General features: G+C 42.4%; 1 protein-coding gene across 2 annotated transcripts in view; it reads left to right on the top strand.

Annotated features, from left to right (window-relative positions):
* LOC134069976 (MAGUK p55 subfamily member 3-like) overlaps nucleotides 1-13,011 on the top strand; it is a 29,760-nt gene extending 16,749 nt beyond the window's left edge. The window contains exons 8-20 of one of the 2 annotated variants that reach the window (XM_062526149.1): nucleotides 728-813; nucleotides 1,085-1,159; nucleotides 1,639-1,835; nucleotides 3,227-3,291; nucleotides 5,231-5,251; nucleotides 6,080-6,121; nucleotides 7,025-7,096; nucleotides 7,802-7,960; nucleotides 8,391-8,471; nucleotides 8,813-8,906; nucleotides 9,208-9,316; nucleotides 10,279-10,407; nucleotides 11,542-13,011. In XM_062526149.1, coding sequence (XP_062382133.1) covers nucleotides 728-813; nucleotides 1,085-1,159; nucleotides 1,639-1,835; nucleotides 3,227-3,291; nucleotides 5,231-5,251; nucleotides 6,080-6,121; nucleotides 7,025-7,096; nucleotides 7,802-7,960; nucleotides 8,391-8,471; nucleotides 8,813-8,906; nucleotides 9,208-9,316; nucleotides 10,279-10,407; nucleotides 11,542-11,721 — 1,310 coding nt within the window. In that variant the 3' untranslated portion in view covers nucleotides 11,722-13,011. The remainder of the gene's footprint in view (nucleotides 1-727; nucleotides 814-1,084; nucleotides 1,160-1,638; nucleotides 1,836-3,226; nucleotides 3,292-5,230; nucleotides 5,252-6,079; nucleotides 6,122-7,024; nucleotides 7,097-7,801; nucleotides 7,961-8,390; nucleotides 8,472-8,812; nucleotides 8,907-9,207; nucleotides 9,317-10,278; nucleotides 10,408-11,541) is intronic. The other variant, XM_062526150.1, reaches the window with a different exon arrangement.
* The last annotated feature ends 1,085 nt before the right edge of the window (nucleotides 13,012-14,096 follow it).

Here is a 14,096-nt window from a genome sequence, read left to right as displayed (position 1 = left end):
ACACACACGCACACACACACACACACACACACACACACACACACACACACACACACACACACACACACACACACACACACACACACACACACACACACACACACACACACACACACAGATTGGTGTAAAGTGTAAAGATGACAAAACTCAGCTCTGATTTGCTGCATGAATTGGTACGTCACTGTAATATTTAATTTCGGAGTATTGGAATGGCTTTAATGATGGAGTAGCAAAGATATTAAACAAAATCCTGGAGATTATGTCCAGACCCCATGCTTACACATTACAGATTACAGAACTGAGATATACTGTTGCTATGGAAATTGTGTTCATCCCATGTTTGGAAATGTGTTGTGTGTGTGTGTGTATGTGTGTGTGTGTGTGTGTGTGTGTGTGTGCATGTGTATGTTTGTGTGTGTACATGTATGTGCGTGTGGATTTGTGTGTGTGTGTGTGTGTGTGTGTGTGTGTGTGTGTACACATGCCTGTTTATATAATCATGTTTCCCTGCTGTACATATTTTTTGTATGTAATCATTCTCTGATCAGTTTATGTGCACTTACAAGATGCATGTGTGTCTGTTTAGATAAGCATGTAAGCAGGTTTACCTTTTCATCCAGTAGATTATTGCATTGTATTTATCTCATTACTCTCTCTCTTTCTCTCTCTCTCTCTCTCTCGCTTGCTCTCTCTCACTCTCTCTGTGTGTGTGTGTGTGTGTATTTAGGTCTAGTTCACGTGGGCGATGAGCTTAGAGAGGTAAATGGAAACCTCATCATTCACAAACGACCTGATGAGATCAGCCAGCTATTGGTATGTACCAGCCACACTACCTCCCCCTTCTACCACTAGCAATTTACACTGTATTTACTGTACATTACAGGACAAGAATGGCAATTATGTAATATACTTGGATTAGATTAGGATTGTATTGGAATAACCTAATAAACATGCATTTAATTTTCTCTAAAGCTTGCCCATTCAAACTATTATGACATACCTCTTGAGAATAATAAGAATAATTTTATTTTTGATTTTAAATCTGCATTTGTGAAATTGTACAACTTTTTGTTTCCATGTGTAGTCCCAGTCCCAGGGCTCCATAACACTGAAGATCATCCCAGCCATTAAGGAGGAAGACAAGCTTAGTGAAAGCAAGGTGTGTCTCTTGTTTGGTAATTCGTTTTGATTAGTGTTTACTGTTTTTATATAAAAAAATGTGTTCTAAACCCACCCTCATCCACATATTCTCTACAAGGTATGTGTTTGTGTGTGTGTGTGTGTGTGTGTGCCCTCTGTGAACACGTCACACATTCTTCACGAAAAAATCATTGTTTCTGATTTTTAGTTCCCTTGTGTCACTGGAAGTACATATTTTATTTATATGCTCATATATATAAATTATACATTATAATGATTAACATTACATTGCATTACATTTAGCAACTTCGGGTTGAGTGCCTTGCTCAAGGGCACAATGGTGGAAACCGGGTATTGAACCGCCAACTTTCAGGCTTCTACAATAACATTAACAATACAATAATCTGAATAGTCTGAATGATAAAATGGTGAAAGAATCACATATGTTTACCAATGCAGCAAAAACAATGTAAACTGTTGTTCTTCTTCTTGCTCCAGGTCTACCTAAGGGCCCTGTTTGACTACACACCTTTCGATGACAAGGCCACACCCTGCCAGGAGGCGGGACTTCCTTTCCAGCGCGGGGACATCCTGCAGGTGGTGAGCCTGGACGATGCCACCTGGTGGCAGGCCAAGCGCGTGGGCGACAGCAACCTGCGCGCCGGACTCATCCCCTCCAGACAGTTCCAGGAGAAGTAAGCGGAAACATTACACTGTTTTATTTTTTTTATTTTTTTAAGTAAATGTTTTGGCCTTTTCATGCCTTTACTGAGATAGGACAGTGGAGTATGACAGGAAGTGAGTAGGAGAGAGAGTCAGGGTGGGATCCAGAAAAGATCACGGGGCGGGAATCGAATCCGGGTTGCCGGTATACGGTGCAGGTGCCCCAGCCAGTTGTGCCTCAGCTGGGGCCCACTGTTTGAAATTTAAAGCAAAACTAGTTCACCACAAAAGTGAGAGGAAAGGCAGAATGAATACTGTGTGAGTATAGTGCTTTTATTTTTTAATCTGGGAAAACCTGTCACATGGTGCGGTTTCACCAACTTATAATTCTGATCGCAACATCCAAGATTTTGGGAGGATGGTATCCAGGATTTTGCTAGGGGACAGTGTCCAGAATGTTGCTAGGATGGTATCAGAATCCTAACTTGGTGAAAGTTCACCAGAGAGGCTTAAAACGGAGCAAAAATAAAGGATTGCTGTGTGTGCACATGTTGTGTGTGAATGGTTTTTCCTAGACTGTATCACATATGGAGAATGCACTCTTATAAAAAAAAGGTGCCATATAGAACCAAAAATAGTTCTATTGCATGCTTCATATATGGCACCCCTAAATGGTTCTTTAAACCATATTGAAGGGTTAATCAAAGGTACCCCTAAGGGTTCTTTAAAGCCTACATGGTTCTATATATAGCACCCCAAGAACCATTTTGTAAGAGTGTAAGGTCTCTGGCACCGCTAATGCGCTCCTGTTATGACCTGTTATCGCATTATATTATGTTCTGCACCATGTACAATTATGACCCTCTTAGTCAGTTTTAGACACATTAAGTACCACCTTAGTGCTAAATGGGTAGGCTAAAAATGAACGACAAGAGGTATAAATGCCAATTTATACATTCTGTTGCTTTAAATTTGATAATAATTTGATAATTGCAATGTATGAGAGTTCCTTTTTTTTATGCATTGCTGCCAGCACTGGAAAAGAAGTTTGGCTTTGATGTTTGGTTCCGTTCAGAGTTGCACTGAATTCCTTATGGTCTTAGTATGGAGATTCAAGCTGGCAAAAAAAAAAGAAAGAAACGCAGCTACCTCCCATAGGGAATAATTATCTCCTAACAGCATCTTTATGGTACTTTGCGCAGGCATGAGATTATCTATAAAAAGTAACCGTAAAGCATGCATATTGAATAAGGTGCACTGTCACTGCAGTGCTTGTAGATATTTCTGCATTGTTGCTGATAAGTCTGTATTTCGGTGTTTGCATCCTGGTTTGAACACTAAAATGTGGCTTAATGTGAATGTCATAAATAATGGAATAATTTCTAATTTCACTTTAATACATTTTTTATATTCCTCCCCTCAGGCGCCTGAGGCACAGAATAAAAATGGGCACCTACCAGGGCCCCAAATCTCCCAGTGCCCCGCCATGTGAGTGTTATATCCCATCAAGCCACACCTCAAACCCACCAGTCATTTGTTATGAATAATACATGCTGAGAGGTGACAACTGTAATACTGACAGATAAGGGATGACTTTATTCCTCTCTCTCTCTTTCTCACTCACTCACTTACACACACACACACACACACACACACACACACACACACACACACGCACGCATATCACAGACAAGTGACAGCGCACACAAACATAATCAAATGTGAACACACACGCGCGCACACACACACACACACACACACACACACACACACACATACTTTGCTCTCTCTCATACACACACACACTCCCTCTCTGACCTTTGTCAGATAAAAAAAAAATAGAATGGATAGTTTTGTTGTACTGAAGCCATTTGGTGTTGTTTTAATCCCAAAGTCTTTTGATCACAGAGAGTCACAGTGAATAACTAGGGTTTAGCTTTTAGTGTGTGTGTGTGTGTGTGTGTGTGTGTGTGTGTGAGAGAGAGAGTGTGTGGGTGTACTGGAGTGCTGTGTGTGTATGTGTGTGGTGTGTGTGTGTGTGTGTGTGTGTGTGTGTGTGTGTGTCTACTGGAGTGTGTCTATGTCTGTGCCTGTATTAGTGTCTGTGAGTGTGTGGTTTTTTTTTTTTTTTTTTGAGGGGGTGGGGGGGTGGGGGGGGGGAGTAGACAGATGCAACAAATTCCAGAATATTCTCCCAGATTAATCCCCTGATGCTGGGCTGTAGCCTTTTTAAGCAAAGCTTTTTCAAAGTGTCTGTTGCATGAGCGGAATTTGACCAGTCTCACTCTGACCTAGATTCTACTCTAACCGGTGTCCCTCTATTTTCCAATCTCGCGCTGATAATTCAACTTTCAGATTATATGAGCCCCGGTGTTTACATTCTTTTTTATGGGATGCTTGTTTGGGTGGTCACGTGATCACAGGACTTGAGCGTATTCCAAGTAATGGGTTTAGTAGCAAACCTTGGGAAGAAGAGACCCTATGCAACTTTTTCATAGTCATAAAATCGCTTAGAAATCGTTGTTTTGCTTGACTTACCAGTTTTATCGGAAACAGTAATATTTCCTCCCGCCCCCAGTGTCCCTATCCGCTATTGCAACCTTGCAACTTGTTCAGGAGACGATCGTTCCCTGTTTACATCTGGAAGGCTGAGACGCATAAAGAACAAGAAGAACCACGCTTGCAATTTATATATTTATATATAGCCTATATATGTATAAATACACGCTAAAGCTGTCGGGGAAGCTTTGCAGAGAAATATGCAAGCATAAAACAAGCGAAAATGAAAAGCGAAACCGAAACTTAAGATGAAATCGCCAATCCTGCATAGTTTCTCTTTAAGGTGGTAAAACTCTTAATAGAAGATTTCCTTGGCATCTACTGTATCTCCTAATAAAACAAAGCCATATTGGACTCTTCTTTTAGGAGGTTTACTGTGAGGTAACTATCCAGGTTAGACAGTAAGCCATGTTATGAAATGACACAATCTGTGCAACCTTACAAATACCTATGACAAATGTACAAGTGAAGATTTTGTTTGCAAAAGGCTTCCTTCAATTTAAAGAATTTTCATAAATCTTTTTTTTATTTATTTTGTTTTCCAAGTAATTTCAGTAGAACAGTTGGCTATTGTTATTTGAGTTATCTTTACTCAATCAAAGCAACACAACTACAATTGTATTTATGTTACCTGAAATACCAATAAATAAATACGTTAGCCATACTCATAGCATTAAAAACCTTAATAATGTTTTGTTTTTTAAAATAGGGATATATAGCAATTTGGACCCAAAGTCAATAATGTATCTCTCCTCTCATCTAATTTTGTGAAGTAATATTGTTTTATGCATATTTTAAATGTGATCTACTATTTTGTGGATATAACAATACTCATAATCTTACTCCTTACTCCTCTTACTGCACTCAGATGACCAGAATAGTGAGAGAGGTAGGTTTTGGTTTACTTGTGTTAACTTGAAGTGAACATGACACTCATAGAAAATCATTGAAAAGTCAAAATGTAGCTGTTGTTGTTGTTGTTGTTGTTATTTTGGTATTATCTGTGGAGACCATTTCACCTCGTGTTACACCTGGTGGGGTTCCACAGTAACAACATCAACAGCTACACAGGGAACTGAGTGGTTTGTTGGAAAGTTGTCAAAATCACCCCGGTTCCATATTACTGTGATGTATCAGAGGTTGTGTCTGGACCAGACAAGCAGACAGACGGCCACAGAGACAGACAGACAGCCACACAGACAGACAGGTTCCTGCCTTCTCAGCCCTACGTCCTCCTCCTTTCACTTTCCTTTGCTGTCCCATTAATTTCCACATCGTCTAGCAGACATATGACCTCAGGCCCTTTCCCCCTTTCCCCCTGACCTCTTCAGTTATGCCTAGCTACCAAAGGTATGCTCATCCCTATGTTCCCCAGGTCCTATGTTCCCTGATTTCCCCCCAAAAGGGTCCTATGTTCCCCGGTAGCAATACATACCAGGGAGCATAGGACCCTTTTTGGGAAAAGTGGGGAACATAGGACCCTTTTATAAAATAAAAATGAAAAAAGGGACCTATGTTCCCCGGTCCCATACAAAGTGGGGAACATAGGAACCAGGCAACATAGGACCCGGGGAACATAGGTACGCTCCCCTACCAAAGAATTGTAACCTTTATTTCCTTGAGGCTAGTCCCTTTTTTCTCTCCTCTTCTTCAACGTGTTCCCTTTTTTTCTCCCCTCTTCTTCTCCTCCTTTCTCCTTGCTTGCCCCCCCCTACAGAGGACTGCGACAGTGATGCGAGCAGCAGTGGCCAACACATAGGTGAGAGCACTCTCGTAATGACAAACAGCAAAAATGCTACGTGCTGGCGCTAATGCTAACAGCAGCATCGTACTTGCTAACGACTAACTAGCTGAGGCTTGGCCGCGTGTTTGTGCTATGAGCTTTCTGAGGTCTTGTGGCACTTCCATTCGTTCCTGTTGTCCTGTGCACACTCCACATGGCTAAGATGTTGTTGCCTTGGGCTCTGTGGCACATTTTTATTGAATGGTCTTTTAGTTTTGTGAGGACCAAACAGAGGTCCCCACAATGCTGCCGTGTCTTCATGGGAACGTCAGTACAGAAATTGTGTATGTGTGGCTCTAGGCACTACTCTGTCTTCTGTCTGCCTCACTTGGAACGTGGCAGTATTTGTTTGTGTGAGAGAGGGAGTGAGTGTGTGTGTGTGTGTGTGTGTGTGTGTGTGTGTGTGTGTGTGTGTGTGTGTGTGTGTGTGTGTGAGGGTCTGTCTGCTGTGTTATTGTGGCCAAAGCTTTCTGTATTGGCAATTCACAGCCTATTTGGTTTGCTTTCAGAGCTGAGTTGTGCTTGTGGCCAGGGGCAATGTGTCATGCGATGCATACACACACACACACACACACACACCAACAAAGACACACACAGACACACAAATAATACATAACCATTCAAATAACACACACATTCAAGCTGGTATACATCAACACACTCACACACACACACACACACACACACACACACACACACACACACACACACACACACACACACACAGCATGGCTTCCTCTGTGCACTGCCCTGTCAGGCTTTCAGCTACGGTGGAGGTGGAGGTGTATGTGTCTGTATACAGTATGTGCGTGTGTGTGGTTGTGTGTATGTAAAATGCATGTGTGCGTGGGCATTTCCTCTGTGATGGTCTAACATTAGCTGTAGTTTCTCCCAAGTGGAAGGCGGTGGCGCCCTCCTGTGGCCAGGCCTTTTCCTGGGAGTTTTACTCAGGTACTCCTCCCTCCCTATCCAAACACACATGCTCTGCTGTGTACACTCTGTGACACTGTAGCCTAAAAGTGTGTGTGTGTGCTAATCTATCCGTAACTCAAACACAGATGGTCAAGCCCAGTAGAACTGAATGTATGTACCTAGCTCTGTGAAAGAGTGACTTTCTCAGCTGTAGTCCATTTCTACACTTGATTCACTTTTGTGCTGTACATGGTTATTCATGGGTGTCCAGATGATTGAATGTTACATGCAGGGTTCAAAAGCTTGTAGTCCGCCTCCACTTTGCAACGCATACAAAGGTGACAGTTTCATTTTCATACTCACTCACATGTCCTCCATGCAGGTCACAACACTGATCACTGATTAAGTGTCCTTAAATGCATTTTGTTTTAGTGTTTGTGAGAGTATGTGTGTGTGTGTGTGTGTGTGTGTGTGTGTGTTGTGTGTGTGTGTGTGTGTGTGTGTGTGTGTGTGTGTGTGTGTGTGTGTGTGTGTGTGTGTGTGTGTGTGTGTGTGTGTGTGTGTGTGAGTGAGTGAGTGAGTGAGTGAGTGAGTGAGTGAGTGAGTGAGTGAGTGAGTGAGTGAGTGGAGAGGAGAGGAGAGGAGAGGAGAGAGAGAGTGTGACTGTGTGTGTGTGTGTGTGTGTGTGTGTGTCAACATGCATCTGTTTACAGGCTACTACACACATCTCTCTCTGCTCCTCAGCTGGACTCCGTAGAAGTTTCCGGCTCAGCCGAAAAGATCGCCAGGGCTCGGGAGAGACTCGGACTCCGGACTCCAACGATCCCGAGTTCTTCATCTACGAGGAGGTGACCCTGTACCAGCAGAGGCCCACGGAGCGACCCAGACTAGTGGTGCTGATTGGTGAGAGTTAGGCACACAAATGTGTGTGTGTGTGTGTGTGTGTGTGTGTGTGTGTGCGCGCACATGTACTGTATACATGTGTGTCTGTGCATGCGTGTGTGTGTGTGTGTCCCTGTATCAGCACCATACGTTGTGCTCTAGTTGTGCTTGTCTGTGAGAGAGACTCGGAAAGAAAATATGGGAGTGTGTGTGTGTGAGTGTATGATGATGATGACTTCAGAGCTGACCAGTAATTCAGTGACTCAGAACCTTATTAGGCTACAGACTTATGAGAAATGTATTGAGTTACAAGTTTTTGAAAACTTTTATGGGTTTGACTTTTTGCCGACTCTCTCTCCCTCTCTCTCTCTCCCTCTTTCTCTCCACCTCTCTCTTCCTTTCTCTCTCTCTCTCTCTCTCCCTCTCTCTCTCTCTCTCTCTGGTACTCTAGGCTCTCTGGGGGCTCGGATCAATGAGCTCAAGCAGAGGGTGATTGCTGAGAACCCCCACCGCTATGGAGTAGCAGTGCCGCGTGAGTGTGTGTTTTTTGGCACCAGATCAACAAGCGTCTCAGGTCCCTGGCCCACTTCAGCAAACACAAATGAGATCACACTGAAACACAGGACAGAGGGAGTAGCGAGCTCAGCTAGCTCTCTGTTTTGATTGCTCAGAGGCTAGCGCCTTTAAGCATTTAGCCAAAATTGGTACCCACATGTTTTTGTCAATGTTGAACATTGGCAAAAAGGGGAAGTCCTACATTGTGGGCTTTAAGTCCAGCCTCACAACTCACGAGTCTATCAGGTAAAAATGTGTGTCTCTCCTGCTCATCGACCTGTGTGTGTTTGTGTGTGTGTGTGTGTGTGTGTGTTTCAGACACCACTCGAGCCCGTAAGAGCCATGAGAAGGAGGGAGTGGAGTACCACTTCATCTCCAAGCAGGCCTTCGAGGCCGACGTCCAGAATAACAAGTGAGTTTGCCCCCGTCGAACTGTGATGAAGGAAGGATTAGTGCATTGATTCAATCAGATAGTGAACCGCATGCTGATAATTAATTATTGTGATTATGCGAAATTATCTCACCAGTGCTATTATTGATTTTATCGTCGTAACATTTTCATAATAAACTATTACATTTTTATCAAGTATGTTAGGTCCCCATAATGAATGAACTTAGTCGTTGGCATACTGTTGTTAATTTATATTTTAATTCCGTTGTTTTCACACCCAGGTTGTTTATTTGCATTTGAATTCTGTGGTTTTCACACCCAGGTTTATTGAATACGGGGAGTACAAGGACAACCAGTATGGTACAAGTCTGGAGTCCATTCGTAGTGTGTTGGCCAGGAACAAGCTGTGTCTGGTGGACGTTCAGCCCGAGGTGAGCTCGGTAGGGGTCAAAGGGAGACAGGAAGTTAATTAGCAAGGTTGACTTCATGTCTTTATACCTCTGCTACTGCATACAAAATGGCATTTGCACAAGCCTCCGGGGCCCTGTTTCAGTCTGTGTATTTGCAAAGGACCTTATTCTTCTGTGAGAAGAGAACACTGAGCTATTTAAGGGGTTTTACAAATGAGGACTTTATTAACTGGGTTTACGGGCTTTTGATGTTGACTTTAGGTTGTGTGCATGCCACCATTGATGTGTAAATTTTTTACATACTTTGACCCAGAGGTCTTCCGAGCACAATACATTATAAATACCTGAAGCGACGGTGCGTCTGGTTTTCAATCAACTGAAAAGAGCACAAGGGCATCCCTCTTTCTTTTCAAGAAGCTCTCAAAGACCCAGCTCTTCTGGGAGTAGCTGCTCTCCTAACTCATCTACAGTAACAACCCAGCATGCCAAACACACATCTACCACACACTACCCTTCTTCCCTCATCTTCCTTCTACCTCTACCTCCTTTGACCACAATTTGACTGGTACTTACATTTGTCTTATCCTCTGGTAGTACGACCACTTGGAATGATAGGGTTCCATCTACGTTTCTGAGTAGAGATATTGATCTTGTTATACTGATACAATGCATACAACTACAAGAATCATCTTACCTCGTCTTCTTGTCACAGAACAAAAAGTTAACCACAAAAATGTCAATACCTCAATTTTGTCAAAAAGTAGACAAGTAGTATTTATTGTAGTAGCATTGTTACCTAAGGTCTCCTGGACCATAGTTTTATTGTTATTCCTCATTTTGCTGTAGCTAAAAAAGTATCTGCTAAATAAATCAATGTCTATACATGTACATGAGGCACGCAATGACACAGAGGTGACTGTGCTGTATGTCATATGGGATTATTTCCGCACATCCTCTCATCTCCATCACATTTCCTCCAAAAGGCTCTGAAGATCTTGCGCACGGCGGAGTTCAAGCCCTACGTGATCTTTGTGAGGCCTCGTATCTCGGACACACTCATGAGACGCAGTGCCTCCACCTCACCGGGCAGGAGCGACAATGGACACATCACAGTGAGTGCCCACGACGTCCACCTAGTGGTCATTTAAGGCACAACGTGTGCCGTCTTTTTTATATTATAAAAGTACCAGATGCAAAGACTGGTGGTCTGGTTTTATCTGTTTGCTCTGGACGTGTTGGATGTATTAGGTTGGTAACACTTTACTTGACGGGTTCATTCATAACACATTCATAACAGCTGTCATGAACTTCACATGAAGCATTCATGACTGTTTCATGAAACATGACTCAACATTCATACCAACCCTTTCATGAATGTGGAAGGCAAAACTTCAAAAACTTGTCAAAATAAAAGTCCAACAATCGCAAAGCAGCATTGCTGTCTTTTTTGTTTTAGCCAACCTGATCATGTCACATCTTAGTCAACGGGGAAGTCCAGTGTCCAGGAGAATTTAGTTTTTTGTTTGTCTATTTATTTATCTCATGATAGTAATCTCTGAAGAATACATAATTGTCTACACCAATGACTGTATATATAAATACTGTATATAAAACAGGAATGTCCAACCATTCAGAGGTCCACAGATGGTCAGTAGCCTAGTTCACTTCCCAGTGTGATGAATACTACAAAACTCGTATAGTAAAGTGACATTTGAAGAAGACTTCATAAAATATTCATGAGATGTTTACAAACGCTGGAGAGGATTCATAATACCCTGTATATGGATTACTAGATTGTTGGACTTTTATTTTGACAAGTTTTCGTCGTTTTGTCTTCCACATTCATGAAAGTGTTGGTATGATTGTTGAGTCATGTTTCAAGAATCAGTCATGAATGCTTCATGTGCAGGTCATGACAGCTGTTATGAATGTGTTATGAATGAACCCGTCAAGTAAAGTGTTACCATTAGGTTTTAACAACATGACTTGAAAATGCAATATAACAGTAAAGAGATACGCACAAATATACCTATATTTTTTATTGTTTACATGAAACATATTTTGCATTATATCATTATATCTGAATTGCCTCTCAACTCCATCATGTCTTTCTCTCCCGCTGCTTTCCACTCACTCTCCCTGTCAAATCTCTCACTCTCTCTCTGTCTGTCTGTCTCTCTCTGTCTCTCTCTTTCTCTCTCTCTCTCTCTCTCTCTCTCTCTCTCTCTCTCTCTCTCGACCTTAAGGAGGAAGACCTGCAGGAGATGAGGCACTCGGCTGAACAGATGGACCAGCAGTACGGCCACCTGGTTGACCGGGTCCTCGTGAAGGAGGACTCAGCCAGTGCCTGCCTGGAACTGCGGAACATTCTGGATCGCCTGGACAGAGAACCTCACTGGGTGCCAGTCCACTGGGTCCGGAGTTAGCCCACCCCGCCTCAAAACAAACCTAGAACGACCCTCCCCATCTCCACTTTTCCGAAAAATGAATGTGTAATGTTTTAAAGTATCCTATCAGAGGGGTGGCAGTCTGCCAAGGCAAGGTTGGCCCCCTGTAGCTGTGGTCCTCTACCTCTCTGTATTCTATTCCGTTACTGTAGTGTTCTACTCTGCCAATGGAGGGCATCTGTGGGGTGTCCTGGGATTCTGGCTCTCAGTTCTCTGTGTGAATGTTCCGCAAAACACAGAGGGGAGGAGCCAAGCTGTTCAGTGTATACGTGTTCAGTATACCTGTAAATATGAAATACAAAAGGCTGTGTCATAAGAATGATGTGGGGTTTTTGTGTATTTGAGTGTGTGTGTGTGTGTGTGTGTGTGTGTGTGTGTGTGTGTTCGTGCGTGCGCACGAGAGAGTGTGTGAGAGAGAGTGAAAGAGACCATGTGTGTGCATATTTGTATGTATATGTGTACGTATAAAAATATATGTGTGTGTGTGTGTGTTGTTCTACAGTATCATGAGAAGCCGTTGGCAAAACCACAAATTGTCTCCAAGTATACCTGCTGTGCCCTCTACAAAAACAGAAGCATTCCATTTTGTGTGTGACTCTTTTACCTTCTGGCACATTCTGAAACATTATGCAAACTACGTTTGACTCTAAGGGCTCTCATTTGAATGTTGGGCAAAGTACAATGACTTAGTTAAATTACAAAATAATTTTCCTAATTTGACACCATGGCCAAGACTGCAAATACTGATGAGTCAGCTCAATGTGCCCACCTGCCACACGATAGCTACAGTTAATGCACGAAAACGCTGTTTGTTGATGAACGTTGCACTTTGGCCACCATCTAAATTTGGGCCCCTAAATGTCCTGTTTACGACTTATGTCAAAATTAATATACAATTGAGTGCACCAAGAAGATTGAATGTATGAAGAATGTCAACATATATGCTGTGCCAGAAATATTATAAACTAAATGCTTTGTGTCTACAAGAAAAAAATATATATTGCTGGAATGAGGTTGAACATACAGAATATGCATTTACGCACGGATTGTTAGGTTATACTGTACTTTAATCATATGCTGTGGTGTCTGTTCTAACCCTATGAAAGTACAAGCATAGCTAATGTATTACACTTGTCTGGATACACTGGAGGTGGCTGGTGAGAGTGCTCTGTTTTATGACTTGGATCCTCTTATTTTTGTATTAGACTGTAAAGTGGGTAGACACTTAATGGAATAGTAATGAAATGAATAAAATAGGAATGAAAACGATTAACGGCAGGTCATTGTCGTGATTGTTCGAGAAATAAACAACAACAAAACAAAAAAAAGGTGGCGAGGAGGAAGGAGAATGACACAGAGATAAAGAGGAAAGCGAGACGGAAATAAATGAGAGAGGTCCCAGCTGTGGCGCAACCGGCTGGGGCACCTGCACCACACGTCGGCGACCCAGGATCGATTCCTGCCCCGTGGTCCTTTCCGGATCTCACCCCCACTCTCTCTCTTCCATTCACTTCCTGTCACTAGTCTCCACTGTTACTCAATAAAGGCATAAAACGCCCCCCCCCCCTCAAAAAAAAAGAAAAGAAAGGAAAAAAGAATGGACCAAAAAAAAAAGAAAGACAAGGAAAAACATTTGCTGTGAGAGAACTATAGGCTAGTGAGACTCATTCCGGTGGATTGGAGAAGTGCCTTCACCTGATCTCCTTTCCTGCCCGACCTGAAAAACCAGCAGCCAACGGCCCCTGTACCCCAGCTGTAGCTGCAGGCCTAATGTAATGACCTCCCAGAATGGCCTTAATGTAATTGCCTCCCAGAATGACCTAACAGTCACTAATGACTTAAGCAGAAGAGGTTTTTGGCTCAACTTTAGTGACATTTCATTAGTAATAGATTAGTAACATAACATTTGAGGGGAGTTGTATAAATAAACATACATATGTGTTGTGATGGTTCTATAGATAGACAAAGAAATGTTCCTCAATGTTATTATGTTAATGTGATTTTACCAAATATTTCATAACTGGATCACTCACAACATTAAACTTCAGATTTATTAGGTAACACTACTGCACACTGGAGGGCAGCGTTGCTCAGTTTTTTGTTAAAACTCAAACATAACCCAACATCTGGACAGTAGAGTCAGTGCAGATGAGAGAGAAAAAAAGTGCAGTTAAAAATATCTGCTCTTACATATGCACAAGTCATGCTGCCAACACTCTCTTTTACTGATTCACAAGTAGATATAATTGTATTGCACAGTGAGTATTACGCAATAGTTTCACACAATTAGAATAAGGTGCCATAGTATCAAACTTTCCACTTCATCATGAGAGAGACTGGGCCAGCAAAACTAA

The sequence above is a fragment of the Sardina pilchardus genome, chromosome 22, assembly GCF_963854185.1.
Source record: "Sardina pilchardus chromosome 22, fSarPil1.1, whole genome shotgun sequence".
Classification (NCBI taxonomy): Eukaryota; Metazoa; Chordata; class Actinopteri; order Clupeiformes; family Clupeidae; genus Sardina; species Sardina pilchardus.
The sequence above is the reverse complement of the archived record's forward strand: the minus strand, read 5'-3'. Positions and strand labels throughout refer to the sequence as shown.